Here is a 23626-nt window from a genome sequence, read left to right on the forward strand (position 1 = left end):
AGTATTAACCAGAAAAATAATCTCCCCTTTGTGACAAAACCCTTTTGGCAAAGGTGGAAAGTGGTTTGTGGTCTGTCTCAGCTAAACAATACCGTGAAATTTTATCTAATAATCTAGTGTGAAATTTTTTTGCGTGTGACATTTTTTTTGCACGCATGATCAAGTTACAGTCGAGGAACAGATTTTCATTAAATGAAAAGGTAGAAGTCCTCTAAATTTAATTGTTTTTCTACCGTTTTATCCTGTTACAGTGGCAAATAAATTATATCATTATCCCCCTGCCCCTCTGCCCACCCCCCCATTTTCCTGCCCCACAAAGAGAGTTGCACTTACAAAAAAAGAATGTTGAGGTTTCTTTGGTGCTAGAAGATAGTAACAGAAAAAGTGAATGTTATAGAACTCTAAGCTGTTGACTTCAAAACCAGGGTATTTTATCTTCACTATTGAATAATTGCAGTGTTGCTTTATGCCAGAAATAGTTTCAAAGTCTGTAATTATCATGGTGAATTCTTTCCTATGAATCTTTCTGAGCTCAGTCTTTTGAAACAGGAGTAAATGTAACTTTGGTCTTTAGGAAGAATTGTGCTTTGCCGTTTCAGTGTTCCTAATAACTAATATTCTTTTCTTTACTTTGTTTTCTCAGGTACCTTAGGAATGTCCGACAGAGACAGCTATTTTTATGCTGCCATAGTTGCTGTAGTTACTGTTCACGTGGTACTTGCTCTCTTTGTATACGTAGCGTGGAACGAGGGTTCTCGACAGTGGCGGGAAGGCAAACAGGACTAGAACGAAGATCGTCGTCCTCTGATGCCTCCAGACTGTAAATCAAACTTTTGTGAGCTGAAGGAAAAGCATTCTTCAAAATGTGTAATACACGTGTACAAAGATGAGGCTAATGCCTCAACTCTGGTTAGAATAAGACTTGTGCTCGTCTTGAATGTGTACCAGTGTTTTCTCTAATGCTGATGGAAGTTGTTCTTTAGCCAGCCTCTACTAGGTCGAGCTGAGGAGGTCTTCACCTGGAATTAGAATGAAATAGTTACATATTTTTGAAAAAATCCGGTAGCTATTTTTGCCATTCCTAGTATTTTTCTGGCTTGCTCTGAAAAGAATATTGGCGTATTTCCGAGCATTACATTTTTGAGTAATTAAATTGCTAGTTAAAAAAGCTGCATTACTCACTATCCAACGGCAGTGGAAAAGATGGGATTTCACTTTGCTGGGGATAGTTTCCCGATGTATGGGTGTCACGGTTTAATCCCAGCTGGTAACTAAGCCCCACGCAGCCGCTCGCTCACTGCCCCCCCCGGTGGGATGGGGGAGAGATTCGGAAGGGTAAAAGGAAGAAAACTCGTGGGCTGAGATAAAGACAGTTTAATAGGTAAAGCAAAAGCCACGCACGCAAGCAAAGCAAAACAAGGAATTTCATTCCCATCGGCAGGCAGGTGTTCAGCCATCTCCAGGAAAGCAGGGCTCCATCACGCCTAACGGTGACTTTGACTTGGGAAGACAAACGCCATCACTCCGAACATCCCCCCCTTCCGTCTTCTTCCCCCAGCTTTTTATTACTGAGCATGACCTCATTAATGCATCCATTGGAAGACCTTCTTTGAAGATAATGCTTTGATCCACAATGTTCTCCTTGAGAAAAGAGGCAACGCGTGAGTCTCTGCATCGTAACAGCCATGTACTGGCTTTTATGTTGCGTAGTCTTGGGAGTTGAAACAACCGCTCAGGTAAATGGTGCAATGAAAACAGTCAAGCGGTGGAATTACACCAGGACTAGGGAGCTCAAAGAACAGAAACTGCAGCCATACAATGTAGAGCGTATGCGGACTAGATACCCTACTGGGACTCTGTTGTGCCTTACCACTACTAAGATTTATTATATTACAAGAGCTTTGCTGTGGTCTTTTTAGGTTGAGTGTTTCCTTTCATGTATCTGATGTTCCTGTTCATGTTGTCGTGGTTTAACCCCAGCCAGCAACTCAGCACCACGCAGCCGCTTCCCCCTTCCCCCTCCCAGTGGGGTGAGGAGGAGGAAAGAGGGGAAAAAAAAAGTAAAACTCGTGGGTTGAGATAAGAACAGTTTAATAACTAAAGTAAAATATAATACTAACAATAGTAATAATGAAATATAATAATAATAATAACAGTAATGAAAAGGAATATAGCAAAAGAGGAGGGGGAGGAAGGGAAAACAAACAAACAAACAAACAAAACCCACCAGTGACGCACAATGCAATTGCTCACCACCCGCTGACCGATGCCCAGTTAGTTCCCGAGCCACGATCTGCGCCGCCCAACCAACTCCCCCCTGTTTATATACTGGGCATGACGTTCCATGGTATGGAATATCCCTCTGGCTAGTTTGGGTCAGCTGCCCTGGCCATGCTCCCTCCCAGCTTCTTGCACACCTGCTTGCTGGCAGAGCATGGGAAACTGAAAAGTCCTTGGCTTAAGATAAGCGCTACTTAGCAACAACTAAAACATCGGAGTGTTATCAACATCATTCTCACACTAAATCCAAAACACAGCACTGTACCAGCTACTAAAAAGAAAGTTAACTCTGTCCCAGCCGAAACCAGGACAATGTCAAAGCTAATTCTCATGTCAATTTTTAAATTGTTTAATGGCCATTGTAATTCTTTTAGTGTTTAAATAATACCGTACTGTATTGGGTTTGTGTGGCAAGGTTTTGGTAGCAGGGGGGCTACAGGAGTGGTTTCTGTGAGAAGCTGCCAGAAGCTTCCCCTGTGTCCGATACAGCTAATGCCAGCTGGCTCCAAGACGGACCCGCTGCTGGCCAAGGCCGAGCCCATCAGAACCATCACCTCTATAATTCTCCGTCTTCACAAAAACCTGTTGTATTTTCCAAAGCTAACTATAACCCAAATAGCAGTGGGAAGGGTTGTGTTTTTCTGTGCATTTGTGCTAACATACACTATTTTTTGGAAAAGTACCCCCCCAAACCTGCAAAACAAATCCACAACATCCACTCTATAGTCAGGATTCTTTGTCTGGGCAGAGATATACAATGTCACATATTGGTTTAATGGCACGTAACACGTAGGACTTTGATTCCATTTTCCTCTACAGAAAAAGGGGATTTCTCTTTCCTTCAGTATCTAGAGTCTCACCTGTAATTGGTAAGTATTGGTTGACTTATATCAGCTGTGGGAATGAAGCCTCTCCCACTCCGTTAACGTAGGCACCTCAGGTATTTCACAACGCATGTGGAAGGCAGCCACTTCCATCAGTAGTGTTATGTTTTCTTTGCAAAATGACAGCAATAACAGTGGGAGGTGGAAATTAGGCCGTGAGACTTCTAAGCTCCATTAGCTAATAGGGGTGCCTTAGCTCTTTGCTCTAACTTATCCTGGGATGTGCAATAACAGCAACAGGATCATAACAGGGAATATACCCGTATAATGCCCATGTAAATGGTTTCTTTGCTAACCCAAGCATTAATGTTACTCTGGTTTTATTTCCACAGAAGCTGGTGGCCAACTATGCAACATGCTTTATGCTTTGTACTGAAAAGTTGGGCTTTTGGCCTGGAGTATCATGAAGAGTTAGCCAATCCCTTCATTTTACCTTTTGTGAAATATCTCTCTCTCTTTCTGGGGTGTGGAGGTTCACAAAACAGATAAATAGAGAGTATTCATAGTATTGCTGGAGCCAAGAACATCAAGAAACTGAAAGAGGAAGGGTTTGGTAGGAAGAGCTAACATCTTTAATTAGATCAACTGGCATCGCTGGAAAAAAAAGGACAGTGTTGCAGCACCGAAGTCCTTATGATTCAGCAAAAGAGATTGAGAGCCCCTAGAATTGTCTTTGCTCAAGCTCTATCAGATGGTGTAATAAAAGATGTTATCGCTCCCTACAAATGCCAGCTCTTTTATATAGGAATTGTCCCTCCACACTGCGAATCCAGTCGCAAACATTACACATCCTTCCCCCAACCACGGCAAACCATGACTTGAAATAAAGCCCTGTCTCACAGCTGCTCCTTCTTCTACACCATCTCCTCTGGGGCTAAGCTCTAACCATGTAAAAACATTTACTAATTCTAAGCAAGAGGTTAACAGCTTCAAGGCTGATGCTGCACAGCACTGCTTGTTTGCTGCTGGGAAATCTCATTTCGAAAGCCAGACCCTTGGGGTTGCTTGGCACTTCTGCAAGATCAGGCCTCGTAATCTGGGCCTGTTACTGGCCCCAGTAACCACAATCCCTTCCCCGCTCAAGCTCCTTTTCTGATCATCTGTTTCATACAATGTATCTTTTTGATACATTACCATGGAAACAAACCTTGGGGAAAAAAAAGTATGCACAAGCAGGTGGTTTTGTTTTTAAGTATCTTTTCAGTTTTCACCTTTCCAGCTCTGCACATGTTGGAGGGATTCTTTTTCTCCATCTGCCACTAGATGGTATTGCTTCAGCAGGCACCTTCCCGGCTGCTCTGCACCCTTGCTGAGATGCAGACCCCCAGAAAAGCTGGGACTTCGGCACTCCTGCGTTGCAGAGCACCCCGTCCGCACAGGCTCTGTTCCCAGTCTGAATTTCAAAATGTGCTCACTACGCCAATGAGCCCAAATGAACCAAGTTCAGCAGTTAGTTACACGACAGGTTGCGTTTTCATGTTGCTTTTAATCTTTTACAGGCAGGCCGCAAGGCAATTCACAGGGACCAGCTAAAGGGGCTGCAGCACGAATGAAGCTGAGGAGGAAAAGAAAATGCTGCAAGCACTTGGAGGTGCGTGGCCAGAGTTACCAGACTAACAGGCTTTCTCGCTGCACTTGCTGGACAAACAGGAATCCCTTCACCAGCAGGCAGTCCTCTCCATAGAGCTCACTGCTGGGAGCTGGGACGGTGTCCCAGGAAAGGAATTGCTCTGTACAGGCTTTATATTTCATATTCTTCAAGCATCCCCTGGTGATTCTTGTTGAGGACAATGTCTTAGAACAGCAGATCTTTGGTCGCAGCTAAATTGGCAGCTTCTTGTGCTTGCAGCACAGTTTCTGCTTAAGGGCAAATTTTATATTTGCTCTATAATCCAGAAGGTAAGACAGGTCTGTGGTCTGCCTGAAATTTCAGAATACTTGACATATAAAACGTGAAGCAAACGGACAAGACTTTGTATGCTCCAGATCTTTTAAAATAACCGACACAAAAATGCAAATAAAAAGCCTTTTTTTTCTCACAGTTGCAAAATTTTTGTAATACTTTTGTATTTCCCTTATGTGCTCACAAAAGAAAAGCAGTCAAATATCGGGAAATCATTCAGCAAAATTGTTATTAGTCTAGTAGATGAAAGCATCAGTGTGATGAGATATGAAGTAATTTTATATTAAAAATTAATGACTTGGGCTGTTAAGCCTTGAGTGATTTGCTACTTTCTGATGATTGATATGCATCTTTATGGTAAGTTCATATGATGTGAGACTTATTCCACTTTTATGTTTCCTCGTTTTTTGTTTTGTTATTAAACTGTCTTATGTCATTGCTTTTCCTACTGGGGAAACAAACAAGAAAGTCAAGCCAGAAGTGGAAAGAACATCATGTATCTAGTGATTAAATGTTCACTGCACCTACATTCATATTTTTCAGTCATCTGATTTATATCTTAACCATGCACTGATTTTTTTGCCAAATTCTTTTTGTTCACTGAGTAATCCATAAATAAACAAAACCTGCACACACATTTGGGTTGGATTTTGTGAGTGGCTAGCTGGAGCTTAATTAGATGTTTTTATGAATTAGTCTGAAGTTTTAAGTTCATGTTACACAGCAAATCCTCCTTCCATCCCCATCCAACTGGGTATGGGCTACAAGGCACCGCCCTGGTCCACACCAGTCCCCTCCTGCCCCCCTCATGAAAATTGTCTCTGTTGCTGGCTCAGGCAGTGGTGGAATCACATGAGGGCTGTCCTGCTTTAAAAGAGTGTAAAATTGGTTGGTTTATAGTGAAAGCATGACCATGAGAGCCAGACCTTCCTCCGTAAGCACTGGACAGCCTGAACTGTGCTGCATCTTAACAAACAGGAGGAAGCCACCAGCTGAGCTACGTTCATTGCTGAAAAAAAAATGCTTCTAACAAAATTCACCTTCTTTCTCACATATACTGGAGAAAACATAGTAAAAGGCCTTACTATTCACAATCAGAGGGGAGAAAATCAGTGCTGCAGACAGTGTTGCTCCTTTCCTTCCACCTTTACGCACTGTAGCTGCTGGTGCAGTGTAGCATCCATTGCCTCTAGCCCAGATGAGGGAAATTTACCCCGAGTAAGCTCTGAGAGCCAAGCTCACAGCAAGAATTACCAAGAACAAAGTGCTTATTTCCTGATCTTACTGCTTGCAAGGAAAACAACCCTCTCTTATATTTCTTCTCTTCCAGGGTCACAGGTAGCAGGATGCCATGCTGGCCCATGAGACAAAGAAGAGGCCACTGTGCCGTGCGATGTGCTATGTGGCACTGCAACAAGGAGCAGGGCAGAGGCCACAGTGCTGGGCTGCAGGAATGCTGGCTGGCTGCACGCTGCAGGAAAACATGAGGAAAGAGTCATGTGTGGAGTCAGTGACTCACACAATTAAGATTTGGCATGGCTGAGTGGTAAGATAGCAACATGGTTTTACCATAAAAGGGGCAAATATGTTATTGCTGTGGTGTATGACATTCAATCAAATGGCAACGTTCAATTAAACAGCATCCAGAGCTACTATTTGGAAGCTTGCAATGCTTTGTGTTCCCGCTAGAGCTGTTCATCAATAAACAATTAATCCCCCTGCAAACGAGACTGCATAGCACAGAGATTGTAACACTCTGGTCTTCTGTTGAAACCCTAGGTTCAAGTCCATCCCTTGGTGAGTATTTAAGCGGAGTAGAGCAGCTTCAACAGGAACATGAATTAATAGCTTAAACAGAGTGTCATCTTGGAAATGCTTAGTGCTCCGCCAGGCTACAGGAGAGTGAAATCTGCCCAAGCCCTTGGTCTCTCATTTGCAGCACCCATTAGTTACGTTGGGGACTGTTTCTCTCCGATTTTGACCAGAAATTACATCTTTGGCTGGAGAAGGAATTTTGATTAACTTTAGTGCCTGGAGGACGGGAAACCTGCAAGAGAACAAACCGCCCTCCTAACAGGACAACATAGAGAAACTTTGCAGTTCCCCTTTAGAGAATGCCTTAGCCCTTGCCTGTGTTTTTTCATTTATAGTGTTTTGTACTGGTGAGTTCATCAAAACATCTCAATAACATCTTTTTTTTTGGCTCTGAGACCACTGCCATTTGCTGGAAAGCCTTGACCTTCACCCAATACATTCAAGCGTCGTGTGTTCCCCTGCAGTTTCGGCATGCACAGACAATTTCCATCTCCCTCAAGCAAAGCACTCATAAGCAGCGCACATTGTGCTGCTGTTTCAAGCCCGCGGTGAGCCTGCGCGGGGTGGTTTTCCCCGTACAGAGACAACACTGTCCAAGCACAAGCAGAAACGCTGGCTGCAGCCCAGGCCCCAGGCTCGTAGGCGATGGCCGTCGCCCGCCATCTCTCCCCGCCCTCAGCCCCGGCCGGCCTGGGCGGGCTCGGCGCGGCGCCCGCCGCCCGCAGCTAGGCCGCGACAGCCCCGCGGTTGCTATGGAGACGGCGGCGCTGCCGCCCTGCGCATGCGCCCGCTCCTCCGGCGGGCTTCCGGCAGACCAGAAGCTTCGGTAGAGCGGGGCGCTGAGGGGGCGGCGGCGGCGGCGATGGAGCGCTACGGCGAGGCGGCGTTGAACGCGGTCCCTGTGCCTGACTTCAGGCAGTAAGTCCCGGGGAGGGGAGAGGAGAGGAAGGGCCTGGCGACGGGAGGGCGGGAGGGACAGGCACGCCTGCGGGGTGCCAGGGCCTGGCGGCGGGCCGCGGCCTGTCCGGGGGAAGGGGTGTCTGCTAGGCCGCGGCGGGCGGGGATCGCTCCCGGTACCACCAGCCCGGGGTGGCGGCGGGGGTGGGGGGTGCAGCCTCCGGGGGGCACCGGGGAAGAGCGTCTGCCCGTCCCGCGCCGTTGGCGAGACGGGGGGAGCGACAGCTCGGCCTAGGAGGAGCCAGAGGGGGTGGAGAAGGACCCGGGTTTGCCTTGGCCGTGGTTCGTAACCCGGGGCAACCCCGAAACCCGAGCGTGGAGGCAGGTCTGCAGTTAAAAGTTCTGTGTTAGGGCTGAGGTTATACACGAATATTTGTTTTTTCTGCGTAGGGAAGTGATGAAAGTATGGCAGTGTGAGAAAAGTATTTGTCAACAGTGGAGTTTTTAACTTTGGTAATAAGCTGGAGATCATCTTATTTTTCTATGGGTAGGTGTTAAATAGAGAATAGTTTCTAATTTCCATAGGGAAAGTTTGAATGGGGTTATGCTTTCCACTCCGACAGACCTTGAGACAAAGTCTAGTAAAGGAAAAGATTCCGAATGTCTTTTTTTTTAAGCTGCTTAATATGCTACCTAAATGTATGGCAGTACCTGATCAGCAAAAAGTGCTGTTGGCTTTAGTGTAGAAGCTGTGTGTGGCTGCGCATCACTGTCTTTTGATGGCTGTCAGAGGATGAGGGGTTTTTTTCCCACTTCCACTTATTTTTCCAAAGAAATGTCAAGGATAAAATGTGATTTCAAGCAATGTACTATGGCACAGATAAGTCTTGATAAAACTTTTTGAAACTACTTATACAAAAACTGCTGTGGAGGTGCCTGGGAGTTTTAAGAATTATGTATCCCTGACGTGAATTGGTTTTTATGCATATTTGTGTTTCAAAGCCTTGAGGACAAGAGGAAATGGCCTCAAGTTGCGCCAGGGGAGGTTTAGATCTGCTATTAGGAAAAAGTTCTTCACCGAAAGGGTTGTCAAGCATAGGAACAGGCTGCCCAGGGAAGTGGTTGAGTCACCATCCTTGGAGGTATTTAAAAGATGTGTAGATGTGGTGCTCAGGGACATGGTTTAGTGGTGGACTTGGCAGTGCTAGGTTAACGGTTGGACTCTATGATCTTAAAGGTCTTTTCCAACCTAAACGATTCTATGATTCTAAGGACACATGCCATTGAATCTGGTAGTCTTTGAAAGTCAGAAGGGTATTGCTTGGCTTAACATGTTTACTTCAGCATAAAATAATGTAGTCAGCCAAGCAGAGTGAGTGAAAACTGGTAGAAGCACACACAAAAACAAGCTGTATGTGGTGTTTTGTAGATGCAAAACCTGTTCTAGCAGATCAAGTTCAGGGAGACTTTACCAAGTACATAATCCGTCATTGTGATTCTCTTGCTCAAGGTCTTCTAGGTTTAGGTCTGTGAAGGCAAAAAAAAGTTACTAATGTTTTGGTGTATTGGCTCAGTGTTCTGATTATTGCTACAGTTATTCCAACTTTCTCAGTGCGAACTGAGAAATTATTTTAAGTAGAGGAACAATACCTAATAAAAAGGAACTTCGCTTCCAATAGTCAGCTGTTAAAGTCATTCTGCGTACTTCCCTCTGTATCCTAGCCTGTAGGAGTTGTCATTTTCCTAGGCTTGTAGTTATTTTAAAAAAAAAAAAAAAAAAGAGGGAACTTGGCAAGTTTTAATGCAGAATACTGTCATATGACAAGTGCGTGTGTATCTAATATTAGATATTTAATAATTATGTAATAATACACTGATAAACATATTAATGTAAACCCCCTATGTTGTTGATGCTTGCAAAGTAATGACAGGGAAAAAGATAAAGACTTTTTAATCTGGTTTGTGAGCTTTGACTGGCAGAATCATTCCATCGTTTTGAATGCTGTGATTTTTCTATTGCAGCCAACAAATGCATACTCCAAGTCTTTATCATTTCCAAATGATATACGTACTCAGTTCTTGAAAAGTAATTGGCTTCTGTTTGGGACGAGTTCTTGTCCTGTTTCAGGCATATATATTGTGACTTTCTTCTGTGTGTAACTTTTCTTATTTATTTCAGAAATGAGGGTTCATTAACATCAACTTTAAGAACACTTCTATTCTTCACAGCTCTAATGATTACATTACCTGTTGGGCTGTATTTTTCATCAAAGGCTTATATATTTGAAGGTAATTCTGTTTCTGCCAATTAGTGTTACTATTACAAAAAAGAGGAAAAGCACAGTTCCCTAATAGCATCTTTGTTCTCCTTCCTGTTTTGAATATTTGTTTCCTTCTGCAGACTAAAGGCCTTGTAATATCTAATTAGAACAGAAAATTATATAAGTGGTCAATACATCCTTCCCTGCATTGTGGTCTGCAATCTAATATTTGCTGTTTGTTATACAGTGGTTTATATAGTATACAGGTGCATCGTTCCCCTTACCTAAAGAGTATCTAACAGCACCCTGCAGCAGACTTTTATGAGAATCATCAGGGATATGTTTCCTGCAGGTGTTGCAAACTAATTGTGTATTCAAGACAGAATAATGTTGTTCACCGGGTTTATTTTTTGCTTTTTAAAACATATTTGCATTTGTAAGTGTAAACCAGTTAAGTCATATACCCAGTTTCAGATATTGAATGTGGTTGCTTGTAGAGCTATCTTTTAATTAAAAAAAAAAAAAGGGGGGGGGGAAGAGATATTTTAGCTGTTTATTTGGAGCAGTTCTGTCAAACTGCTAACATCCAGCTGAGTTCTAGCCTTGCTTCTGCAAGGCTTTATTAATTTCCTAATACTGCAGGAGAAAAGTATCTCGTTCAAAAGTGAGGAGGAGGGAGAGGGAGAAAGCAGCTGCTTTTAAGAGCAGTTTGTGAATGTATAACTGAGTTGTTCCAAGATGATTCTCCTTTGGTATGTACTGCTGTGTGTAGTTCTGAAGGCTGAAGCTGAAAGCTTGTTAAGTAACTTTCAAGAACCTTTTTTTTTTTTTTAATTTCTACCTGAGGTGTAGCAAACTGAGCCTTAACTTTGGTGTGTCAGTTAATGGCAAGATCTGTCAGCACTGATAGGATTGGGTTTGTGTTTGGAGGGTGGTAATTTTGGTGTGGTGTGATGTGTGGTTTTTTGTTTGGTTGGTTTTTGGTTTGGGTTTTTTTTAAGTCTTCTGATATTTGAAGGTTTATTTCATGTCAGATGCATTCATTTATCTTAACTGGTGAGGAATTATTGTTTTACAGTCTAAATATAGAAAGAAGAAGTCCTCTAAATTTAATTGTTGTTCTACCGTTTTATCCTATTACAGTGGCAAATAAATTATATCATCATTATCCCCCTTCCCCTCCCCCCCCCCCCATTTTCCTGCCCCACAAAGAGAGTTGCACTTACAAAAAAAGAATGTTGAGGTTTCTTTGGTGCTAGAAGATAGTAACAGAAAAAGTGAATGTTATAGAACTCTAAGCTGTTGACTTCAAAACCAGGGTATTTTATCTTCACTATTGAATAATTGCAGTGTTGCTTTATGCCAGAAATAGTTTCAAAGTCTGTAATTATCATGGTGAATTCTTTCCTATGAATCTTTCTGAGCTCAGTCTTTTGAAACAGGAGTAAATGTAACTTTGGTCTTTAGGAAGAATTGTGCTTTGCCGTTTCAGTGTTCCTAATAACTAATATTCTTTTCTTTACTTTGTTTTCTCAGGTACCTTAGGAATGTCCGACAGAGACAGCTATTTTTATGCTGCCATAGTTGCTGTAGTTACTGTTCACGTGGTACTTGCTCTCTTTGTATATGTAGCGTGGAACGAGGGTTCTCGACAGTGGCGGGAAGGCAAACAGGACTAGAACGAAGATCGTCATCCTCTGATGCCTCCAGACCGTAAATCAAACTTTTGTGAGCTGAAGGAAAAGCATTCTTCAAAATGTGTAATACACGTGTACAAAGATGAGGCTAATGCCTCAGCTCTGGTTAGAATAAGACTTGTGCTCGTCTTGAATGTGTACCAGTGTTTTCTCTAATGCTGATGGAAGTTGTTCTTTAGCCAGCCTCTACTAGGTCGAGCTGAGGAGGTCTTCACCTGGAATTAGAATGAAATAGTTACATATTTTTGAAAAAATCCGGTAGCTATTTTTGCCATTCCTAGTATTTTTCTGGCTTGCTCTGAAAAGAATATTGGCATATTTCCGAGCATTACATTTTTGAGTAATTAAATTGCTAGTTAAAAAAGCTGCATTACTCACTATCCAACAGCAGTGGAAAAGATGGGATTTCACTTTGCTGGGGATAGTTTCCCGATGTATGGGTGTCGTGGTTTAACCCCAGCTGGCAACTAAGCCCCACACAGCCGCTCGCTCACTGGCCCCCAGTGGGATGGGGGAGAGATTCGGGAGGGTAAAAGTAAGAAAACTCGTGGGTTGAGATAAAGACAGTTTAATAGGTAAAGCAAAAGCCGCGCACACAGGCAAAGCAAAACAAGGAATTTATTCCCATCGGCAGGCAGGTGTTCAGCCATCTCCAGGAAAGCAGGGCTCCATCATGCCTAACGATGACTTTGACTTGGGAAGACAAACGCCATCACTCCGAACATCCCCCCTTCCGTCTTCTTCCCCCAGCTTTTTATTACTGAGCATGACGTCATATGGTCTGGAATATCCCTTTGGTCAGTTGGGGTCAGCTGTCCTGGCTGTGTCCCCTCCCAACTTCTTGTGCACCCCCAGCCTCCTCGCTGGTGGGGTGGGGTGAGAAGCAGAAAAGGCCTTGACTCTGTGTAAGCTCTGCTCAGCAATAAGGAAAACATTCCTGTATTATCAACACTGTTTTCAGCATAAATCCAAAACATAGCCACATACCAGCTACTGTGAAGAAAATTAACTCTATCCCAGCCAAAACCAGCACAGTGGGACAGACATAAATAATACATTTCTGAGTTTAGAAGTAATTACAATCCCAGAATTGGTGAGAACCTCAGGTGATGTCTTTCTAATGTGAAATACAAAGTGGTTTTCATTTTCAAATGTAATTTTTTATTACAGTGTAAAAGTCAATCTTTAATTTCCTCTTGGGAGGATTGTCATATTACTGCATTGCTCATCTTTCCAATCTTCTACCGTTAATCTCGATGATGCAAAGAAAACGGCATAGCATATTTTTTAGATGTCTTTATGTTTATGTATCTATCTCCTTGATAATTGCTAAAGGATGTAGGTGGATTTCCTGTGGTAAAGTAGTATCAGTAACAGCTATAAGCCACTCTAATGGCTAGTAGAGGAACGAGCAAGAGAAAACAAGCTGTAGCCATCTGCAAATATTGTCCTTTAGGAAGCAGAACACAAGAGTGATCCCAAGGAAAATTTGCTTCTCTTCATAAATGTTAACTTGTACACTGTGAAATGATACAATATGTCGATTGTTTTCTTTTTTCCTTGGTTGTGTGTAGAAACTTTCTGTAGTCAAGCCATAGTGAGATTTTTGTGTCGTAGGATAACCTGAATTTCATGTCACTCTTGTGCTGTTGTTAGCAAGCTTTTTAGTCTATAGCTAAAACATTTTTCCTGAGGTTCCAGCAATGCATAGAACTTTCCTAACGCTGATGACTGCTGTTAAGCTGTTGTGCTTGAGGTTGTTCTGTTAATTTGAGTTTTGTTGTATTAGTTGAGCCTTTTTTGGAAGTGGTTTGCTTAATGTAGGGCTTGGAATGGTTTTGGTGCTGCACTTGTCCATGGTAAAACTTATCCATAAATGAAACAAAAATCAGTTATCCGTGCCCAGTGGCTTGAGGAATGTGTTCCCAGGTCTCATTCCTCTCATCTCCACCCCGGTCCCAGGTGTGCGCAAGCATATACACCATGTCACACTAATGCAAATCAATTTTTACATTTTGTTTCTGAAACGTTAACTTTTCTCATCCAGAAGCCCATTGTCAGGTTGCCGCCAGCAAATTGGAGAACGCTCTCATAGTACTTGAAATACAAACTGAGTTTGTACATTGGCATATTGGCTTCCTGTTCTCCAGTGTATGAACTGTACGTTGTAGAACAAATACTGCCCTTTAATAAAGAACTACCCCGCAACACAAGATCCAGTAAGCAAGCACTTGTGCTGAACAGTTTTTGAATAATCTCTTTAATACTGCTCATGTATAGCACAGCTTACAACAAATAGATCAGCTATAGCACTGTTCAGTAGCTTTTTTTTTTTTCCACTCCATTTATAGTGGAGAATAAATGGGAACATAGCTGTCGTGCTTTACTAGCTGTGTCTTGCGCTGTATCTATTTTATGTTTCACGTACCAGAATCCCTAGACACTAAGTTAATTTCCTAAGAGTAACAGGGAAACAATTGCTTATTGTTTAGTTACAAAAATCTGAGAAGTTTGACCTATGCTCTGCGTATAGGCACTATAATGTCTCAGCAATTGGGGGTAACGAGCTGAGCATTAATGCATCCATTGGAAGACCTTCTTTGAAGATAATGCTTTGATCCACAATGTTCTCCTTGAGAAAAGAGGCAACGCATGAGTCTCGAGGGGGAGGAGGTGCTCCAGTTGCCAGAGCTGAGACTCTCGTGCAGCCCGTGGTGAAGACCATGGGGAGGCAGGTTCTCCGCCTGCAGCCCATGGAGGTCCACGGTGGAGCAGATATCCACCTGCAGCCCATGGAGGTTAACGGTGGAGCAGTCCGTTCCCCTTGCCCCAGTGGTGGGGACCCAACGCTGGAGCAGTTTGTGAAGAACTGCAGCCCATGGGAAGGACTCACGTTGGAGAAGTTCGTGGAGGACTGTCTCCCGTGGGAGGGACCCCACGCTGGAGCAGGGGAAGAGTGTGGGTCCTCCTCCCCCTGAGGAGGAAGGAGCAGCAGAAACAACGTGTGATGAACTGACCCAAACCCCCACTCCCTGTCCCCCTGTGCCACTCAGGGGGAGGAGGTAGAGAAATTGGGAGTGAAGTTGAGCCTGGGAAGAAGGGAGGGGTGGGGAGAAGGTGTTTTATGATTTAGTTTTTATTTCTCATTATCTTACTCTGATTTGATTTGCAATAAATTAATTTTCCTGATTCGAGTCTGTTTTGCCCGTGACAGTAATTGCCGAATGATCTCTCCCTGTCCTTATCTTGACCCACGAGCCTTTCATTATATTTTCTCTCCCTTGTCCAGTTGAGGAAGGGGAGTGATAGAGTGGGTTTGGTGGGCACCTGGCGTCCAGCCAGGCTCAACCCGCCACACGTACAAATATGGAAACTGATAAAAGCTGGGGAGAGATCACTATTCCTGTTGCTTTGGTTTTTATTTTCTATAAAATGGTGGTGTACTTGAAAGTGGTACTGTAAGTTTGTTCATTTTATTACTAGGAATGGATTTGAGACAGCTGTTGTTAAAAAGACAAAATTGGGAAAACTTGGTCTCCATAAGCCATTCAGTACTTCAAAATCGCCTCTCACTTCGTGGTCTGTCATGTATTTGCATAGGTTGACAATTAGGCAGTTTAGCTAAAGCAAGCAGTTGTATCTAGCAGCGAGCAAATACCTTGAGACTGAGATCGTAGCAGAAATTTCTGGAATGCTTTCCAAGATTATAAATAGTAAAGATAGTGGGGGGAATTGAGAAGTGGAAAATCAGTGACTTCTCAAAATTAGTTTAGTTTTCTTCTTCTGTACTTCTTATCATCTCTGGGGTTTTTAAATGCCTGCAGAACATTGTGGTGGGTACCCAGCCTACGAAAGTATGCAGGTGATCAGCTTCGGTTTGTGGTTAGGGATGCCTGACTTAATTAATCTGTTAACTGCTAGCACAGAGTAGGAAGTCTCCAGAGCAAATGGTGGTGTTGGTGATCGTGTTGTTAACGGGAATTGTTTGTCATACCCTAACATTGATTAATGTACATGAACTTTAAGAAGTCTTTACAGTATATTTGAAACAAAATACTACCTATCTGGTTTTTGCTATGTAAGAGAGGGCCTAGTAATAACGCTCACTTAACATTAAAAACCAAACAACCCCCCAAAAACCACAACCTCCTGTGTAATTTTCGCAGTGATGGTTGTTGGACGCTATCAAACTGATACGAAGTTAAAGGATGTAATTTTGCCACGCTGCTAATGCAGCATGACAAACTAGAGGGCAGGCTTTTCTACATGATTCCCGTGATAGGAGCCGGGAAGTTGTGGCACTGGTTGAAAAATTATGTTCTCAGTGCATTGGTGAGCAGTAAAATGTTTGATTTACTGCAATTTTGACGGGGTTTAGACTGCTGCACAGTTATTGTAGTTAAATAAACTGGGCTTAGGCTTCTGATAGCCCACACAATTGGACAGGGTGTGCTCAAAGCCTCCAGGCAGGGGTATTGTTGGTTAATGGTTCAGATGAGTAAGAGATGGGAAGGGAGAGGGCCATTAAAATAGCGAGCTAAGCCACACACGTTTTATTACAAAATAACATAATATGGGTATGACTGAAATGTAGGTAGGCTGCAGCCCATGGGACAAGGGGAGGAAGGGGTCCTGCGAAGCAAAGGAGTGACCTGGGGAGGTGGGGTGGAGATGGGGTGGGGTGAGGACTGGAATATGCTGGCACAGCTTGGTATGTGATTGAGGCACCATATGTTTTTGTTCAGAAGTGTTTATGCCTCTGTTCTCCAGGGGATTATGCAGAGCCATTGATCTGAAATATTAAATGTAAATCATACAAAATAGCAAGCCAATTCCATTTTTAACTTCCAATTAAAGCTGTTCATAGGTTGACAGCTTTGCAGTGTGTGATCTGGGGCACATTTATTCAGCTTTGCCTTGTACAAACTAGCATTGTTACTGGCTCTGAGTCATCTCTTAGGGCAGGGTCAGGCCCTTGGAGTGTAAATATTTCTTTAAAAATACCAAAGAGCAGCTGCCACTCTAACGTGTCATTAGCTCTATTCAACTGTCAGGTTAAGGGAGACACACAAGCTTCTTGTTTCAAGTTCACGGGAAACAGTGCTTGCTGTTTCCCTGCAAGGGGAGGCTCTCCTGTGCTTGAATGGGGCTTGCAACGAGGAAATACTATGTAGTTTGTGGCCTCCACAGTCATTTTCTTACCTGAAGACATGCTAGTGACTGAATTTCTGAGATGGTGGGATACAGCTTGAGTCTCTGTTAGGAGGACTGAATCACAGTGTTGTGTAACAATGCTGAGGTATAGTTTAAGATGAGACAGAGGTAAACTCTTGGGACTTGAGTGCTGTTTGAACCTAAAATGGTAAGAAAAAGTGTAGGGGAAGTGAATGGGGATTTCTGTAGAAAGCAGCTTTTTTAGCTGCTGGTCTCCCAGTTTGCATTCTGAAACCAAGAGACAGAGCCAATGGTGGTCCTGTTTCTGAAGGCAGGAATACTGACTGGGAAGCTGTGTGGTGAAGGATGACCAGGAGAAGAGCTTGGAAAGTCGAGTAGTTAACTTGGTGACTGTCCAGCTGAATGCTTGGGACTGACTTTTCTTGGTGCTGGTTTGCTGTCACGTTTCACAGCCCTCTTTGTCCTACTGGCTTTGGATGGCACGTTCTTGCCGAGATGATTCCCCGTGGGTGCCCAGTGTTTCTAGGAGTGATCAGGTGCTTACTTGCAACTGTGCTTTTACAATAGCGCAAACTACTCATAGGACTGGAAAAAAGCTGTTGATGCTTATAGCTGGCGCATGACACAATGTGGTTTAATAGTTTTAGTGTAAATGGCCCAGGACGTAGGCACAGGGGGGGTGTTGTTAATTAAAACTGTTTTTAACTGAAGGATGATTTATGAGTGAGAGTAACAGCAGTCAAAGTTAAGGAACAAAAACTGCTGTGGGTGTGGGCCCAGGCTGCAGGCACCACAGAGGAGCCGTTTCATACCGTTCAAGTTTTTCATCCTCAAGGTGCAGAGTTTCTCTTAACTTGCTTGACTCATTGATACGGCTCTGCTGATGTTGGAGATCAACTGGAAGTACCAAAGTTTAGCTCCACAGCTGGAATGCTTCATACAGCTCATTTCAAGGGAATGAGTCTTTGATGTGTAGGTGGTTTTGTGTCTGATAGAGAAGACAGAAGAACCCACTTTGCTTTCAAACCTTGTCGCAGTTTGAGCCTTTTCCTAGAACAATTCCTACAGAATTAACATGCATTGGATGATTCTTAATTTGAAGCATTATGATAGAATCGTTTCCTTTAGAAGCTTGCGTTACATCTTCAATACAGTGCCGCTTCTCCCAGGGTAAAGTATGCCCTCACCAAAAAATCCAAACCAAAGGTGATTCTGATGATTTGGATGTTTGAGCTGTTTTGATGGCTGTTTGTGTGTTAGGTGCAGCTAGCTGTGTTTAAACGTGGAGCGGCTGTAGCTCATCATCCGCAGGTTTAGCCCGACATCCCTGAGACTTGCTGGGTGGATATCAAATTCTGTGCGCCGTGTGTTTAGTAGGAGGGTCCTCTGTTTGCCTTAATGTGCAGTGGCTTCAACAGGGATTTTAGAAATAATCTTGAATAGCAGCTGTTTCACAGCTCCCAGTTTTACTAAGTGAAAGCTGGATCTTTACTTGGTTTTTACATTTGAGATAAAATTATAATGGCACCTCTCTTCATGGTAATGACTGACTGATCTGTTAGGTTAAGCCAGTTCCTTTGTTTCTAGGTAGCATTTGTTTCTAACCCATTATACTTTTGCAAGCAGCAGCAGCAAGTTCCTCACTCTTTTTAGTACTTCTCCCTCTTTACCTCTCCTAGCTATTTGTCAAGTGCTTTTGATGGGAGCAAGTATTTTCTATAGTGTGACATCTGTTGTGATCCTAATTAAGATTACATTGAGCTTTGTAGGGAGAGATGAGGTTTTTATACCAGTTGGTGGGGATTGTGCTTTCCTGCCCATTAATTTTCAGAATTGTTAGTGCTATCAGCTCTGATATTTGAGGCATGAAAACAGTAAAGCCAGGGGAAAAAAGTTTCCAATTTTGTAAACAATTCTTAATCAGATAGCTATTTGTCATGGGCCTTGGGAGGAGTAATTACCAACACTAAAATAATAGCATGTCACTAAAATAATAGCATGTTTCTGTGTTGTCATGTGCTTATTAGATTCAAAACAGTCCAACTCTGTGTTCGAATGTAGTTTTATTTTAGCATATTACAAAACTTAAGAACATGTAAGTACACTGAGTAGCATTGTCAGTGTGATCCAGGCTGCTTTCACTTTTCCAGCTCTGAAAGAAAACTACATTGAGCCTTCTGGTAAGGAAATCTTCGAGAGCACCTGGGAGTGTGTGATGCAGCTCTTCAAAAAGCCTGCCCATGCCAAAAAGCCGTGTTTGCATTATATCAATCTTATGCAAGGGATTAATTTGGAAGCAGAGCTGAGTGACTTGTGAACTTTCTACCTCAGGTCAGCTGTGCTCTAGCTGCGTGGTCCAAATTGCAATTTGATGGGATAAACAACTTTTGTGTGCTTTTTATGGACTTTGTTCAAAGAGTGAACAGGTAATTCTTCACAGCAGGTAATTCTGCACAGCACCAGAACTAATTTGCTACAATTTTATTCAGTTAAAGATGGAGCAATGCAATAACATGGCTGATTACATAAGCACAAGTTCAGTTGATCACATCAGTATGTGGGTATAATATGTGAACTGATTGACCAGTAAAGCAGACACAGTAATTTATTTTGTCTTGTCTCCTTGAATTCTGCCAAGACAGTTTTCTTTCCGTTCAAACTCAGCAGTTTGCTCAGCCTCAAAGATTGCTGTACAGATTGATTGACCAGTAAGATGAATTGCTGTGTTTGTGGAAGCCAGTGTGCTCCAGACTCCTGTGCTGAACAGGTGAGGCTTTGCATCGGAAGGGAAGTCCCCTTGCCTGTGATCCTGGCTTTTGCAGAACTAACAAGGGCTGGTCCCAAATCCGATAACAATATGAAATGCAGAAAATGAGGTATTGGAGGTATCTGTGTGTATTGGGTTTGCGTGGCAAGGTTTTGGTAGCGGGGGGGCTACAGGGGTGGCTTCTGTGAGAAGCTGCTAGAAGCTTCCCCTATGTCCAATGAAGTTAATGCCAGCGGCTCCAAGACGAACCCGCCGCTGGCCAAGGCCAAGCCCATCAGCAACAGTGGTAGCGCCTCTGGGATAACAGATTTAAGAAAGGGAAAAGAAGTTACAGGGGAGTTGCAGTTGTGGCGAGAGAGAGAGTGAGAATATGTGAGAGGAACAACTCTGCAGACACCGAGGTCAGGGAAGAAGGAGGGGGAGGAGGTGCTCCAGGCGCCGGAGCAGAGATTCCCCTGCAGCCCGTGGTGAAGACCATGGTGAGGCAGGCTGTCCCCCTGCAGCCCATGGAGGTCCATGGTGGAGCAGATCTCCACCTGCAGCCCGTGGAGGACCCCACGCCGGAGCAGGGGGATGCCCGAAGGAGGCTGTGAGCCCATGGGAAGCCCGTGCTGGAGCAGGCTCCTGGCAGGAGCTGTGGCCCCATGGAGAGAGGAGCCCAGGCTGGAGCAGGTTTGCTGGCAGGGCTTGTGACCCCGTGGGGGACCCACGCTGGAGCAGTCTGTTCCTGAAGGACTGCACCCCATGGGAGGGACCCACGCTGGAGCAGTTTGTGAAGAACTGCAGCCCGTGGGAAGGACTCACATTGGAGAAGTTCGTGGAGGACTGTCTCCCGTGGGAGGGACCCCACGCTGGAGCAGGGGAAGAGTGTGAGTCCTCCTCCCCTGAGGAGGAAGGAGCGGCAGAAACAATGTGTGATGAACTGACCCAAACCCCCATTCCCATCCCCCTGCGCCGCTCAGGGTGAGAGGAGGTAGAGAAAATCGGGAGTAAAGTTTAGCCCAGGAAGAAGGGAGGGGTGGGGGGAAGGTGTTTTAAGATTTGGTTTTATTTCTCATTATCCTGCTCCGTTTTTGACTAGTAATAAATTAAACTAGTTTTTCCCCAAGTCGAGTCTGTTTTGCCCATGACGGTAATTGGTGAAGTGATCTCCCTGTCCTTATCTCGACCCACGAGCCTTTCGTTTTATTTTCTCCCCCTGTCCAGCTGAGGAGGGGAGTGACAGAGCGGCTTTGGTGGGCACCTGGTGTCCAGCCAGGGTCAACCCACCACACTGTGCCAGGAGTACTGTGATATGGATGGATAAGAAGAGTTACCCATCAGTAACAGGACATTGACGGACTCTTCTTTTTCTCATGTGCGTTCTTAGCACTGGGAAATCAGTATAAAGCCATCATTTACTCTGTCTTTGAAAAACACAATCTGTTCTTAATATTTCCCCAGGAAAAAATTCTACTTAAACTAGGCTTTTGAGACTCAGTACAAATTTAAGCTACTTATTCTTTAGCCAAAAAAGAGCTTTTGGATAAAACTCTGGTGTCGGTGTTGATGGATTTTCCTCCCCAGAGTACCCTGCATATTCCTATTGTGGGGGAAGGGTTGGCATGAGACTGGAAGAATACGGCAGTGAGTAAATGATAAAGGAATTAAACTAATATACAGACCCTAATTTTTTATCTATCCCTTGGAGTATGTACATGTCTTAGTCTTAGCTCTGAGCAGTGTATTGTTTGGGGAAGTACATTCAAGCATGACTAATCTGCATTTGTCTCCCTCTCCCAAAACATTGTGCCATTTGAAATGTTTTATTTTTCTGTATTTAAAGAATACTCTTTCATAATCCAAACCCTATTTTTCATTTTTTCTAGAACAATTGGTTGAAGTGTTTTTATTAATCTTTTTATTATTTAAGCACTTCTAGCTGCAATACACAATAGAGGCAAATGAATTGATTTGTTTGAGACAAGCTTGCTTTTTATCCTACAGAAACGATGACTCATGAGATTCATCCAACCCTCATCTGTATTCCTCCCCCAGCTAATAAGTTAAATGTGAGTTTTGTGTTTGTATTAAAAGGCAGCCTATGCTTACCTCACCAGGGAGCTTGTTTGAACATTGAGTTCGCAAGAGGAAAATTCCTTGCCACAGTAAAACTGCATCTCTGGGCATTAAGGAGCTTTGCAAAGTTCTCTCCCTCAGTGAAGAAAACAGCATTAGATTTAATTCATTGCTCACGTTTACAGTGATCCTAGTCTGGCGTGCTTGTAACTCTTCATGGTGATGCCAGAAAGTTTGTGGCTATGATACATGAATAGACAGCAGAAAGAAGACACCTGTAATATTTAGTCTCTGGGCCTGTTAATCCTGCAGATGGAGAATATCGGGATATGCAGGATGCTACACTGATCTAGGATAAAAACGCCCTCTATTTTCATTCTGACTGAAACAGTCCTGCAAATGGTTGTGCTGGTGTAACTAAGAAGGGAGCGTGGAGGATGGAGATGGGTGGAGGTGTTTCAAGTCAGTGTTGCTGCTGAAGCCCCGTGCTGTGAGAAGTCACCCTTAGCTGGAGCTGACTCCCAAGTTAACGCAGCCAAGCTTCTTTAAAGCTAAAATGAGGTATGGCCTTGCAGCTCTGCAGGGTGGATGCACCATGAGTTTTAGCTGAGAGGAAAGGAGAGCTTGATCAGTACAATTCACTGCATAAAAAGTAGCCGATTTCTCTGCAAAGCTGTGGATTTTGCATTGGGCTTTTTTAACTGAGCAAAGGTCTTCTGAGCATCCTTGCTGGCAGATCCTGGTTTAAAGCCTCCCATGGGGGATACCTGATAGGGGTGCACAGGAATAAGAGGCTTTCTTGGTGTCTCCCAGCCCACATCTGGCAAAAGTGTTTCACACATAGGATCTGGCTTCTCTGACTCTGCTCTTCCCTCAAAAGATGCTTATAAACCGGGTGACACGACTAGGGGCGGTATTGAGGTCTCTGTCAACTGGGATTAGGGAGAGAGCGTGAGGAACCAGTTGCAGTACAAATTGGTTACTTCGGAGAGCTGGCCCTGAAAGCTGGCGTACAGGTGGATGTTTGAGTTGTCCATTTAACCTCAAACTCTTGGGCAAAGAGACACTTGACTTCTGTTACATAGCTGAGCCTGATGCTGATTATGTTCATTTATAAAGATTTGATAGTTTTATGATGTAAATACTGTGTAACCTAGAACAGAGTTGAGCTCCTGAATTGGTTTTGCCTAGGTGCTGATCAGTGTCTGGCTGTAGAGAGTGCATGAAGCTGAAACAGTGACATGGGTGTGCATTCTCAGCCTGGACAGATGTTTTGCCCCCTCTTCCCTACTGTTAATTATTCAGCAGCTTCACAAGAGCAAGCCCTGTTTTTCCAAGTACTCCTTTTTGGTGAAATCTGGAGAGGTAAAACAAAAGAAGCAGCTTTGCAGAAAGAAATCCACACTCTGAACATCAATTTTTTTCCTGTTTGGTCACTGCACACTTAATACTGCCTTGCAGATGTTAGGATGACTGGTACGTAACTAAGAAAAGACTGCTGATATTGATTTTCCAGAAACAGTAAAAACTCCACACCTAACTATCTCCTCCCTTCACCATTTCCTAGGGTGGGAGGGACTGGCTGTAATCACAGAGGCTGCAGAATCGACATGTTCAGACTCTCCATCAGCCAGAGCTACAAGCCTCTTTCTGTATGACTCTGGCTAAGGCCAGACTATCTATGGATTCCTGTTACAAGGGGTTTGGAGATTTTGCAGCACTTCTGTTTTCCTGGAACTCTCCACAGCGAGCGTGCTGCTGTGAATGGAATTCTTGATAGATGAACCTGCAGAAGTGCAAGTGATTGACTGGGTCATGTATAGCAAAGGGTTAAGCTTTATATCCCACAGGATGCTAAACAGAACACACATCTGCAACAGTAAAGGATG

The 23626-nt window shown here is 43.7% G+C and overlaps 1 protein-coding gene across 2 annotated transcripts; it reads left to right on the top strand.

Annotated features, from left to right (window-relative positions):
• Window positions 1-7744: 7744 nt before the first annotated feature.
• On the top strand, window positions 7745-12477 carry VMA21 (vacuolar ATPase assembly factor VMA21). Of its 2 annotated transcripts, none has more exons than XM_050901742.1 (3): window positions 7745-7800; window positions 9959-10068; window positions 11577-12477. In XM_050901742.1, exons 1-3 carry the CDS (start codon window positions 7745-7747, stop codon window positions 11717-11719), a joined length of 309 nt encoding a protein of 102 aa, XP_050757699.1. In that variant the 3' UTR covers window positions 11720-12477. The 2 variants fall into 2 exon arrangements, with proteins under 2 accessions (XP_050757699.1, XP_050757701.1); XM_050901744.1 differs by having other exon boundaries at window positions 7745-7797.
• Window positions 12478-23626: the final 11149 nt, after the last annotated feature.

This window comes from Gymnogyps californianus, chromosome 9 (genome assembly GCF_018139145.2).
Source record: "Gymnogyps californianus isolate 813 chromosome 9, ASM1813914v2, whole genome shotgun sequence".
Classification (NCBI taxonomy): domain Eukaryota; kingdom Metazoa; phylum Chordata; class Aves; order Accipitriformes; family Cathartidae; genus Gymnogyps; species Gymnogyps californianus.

What these genes read in the sequence shown, in the direction of transcription:
- VMA21 (XM_050901742.1), top strand. Translation starts at nt 7,745, where the DNA reads ATGGAGCGCTACGGCGAGGCGGCGTTGAACGCGGTCCCTGTGCCTGAC. An exon ending in CCTGTGCCTGACTTCAGGCA is followed by an intron (nt 7,801 to 9,958) that starts GTAAGTCCCGGG and finishes TATTTATTTCAG; the next exon opens with AAATGAGGGTTCATTAACAT. An exon ending in AAAGGCTTATATATTTGAAG is followed by an intron (nt 10,069 to 11,576) that starts GTAATTCTGTTT and finishes TTGTTTTCTCAG; the next exon opens with GTACCTTAGGAATGTCCGAC.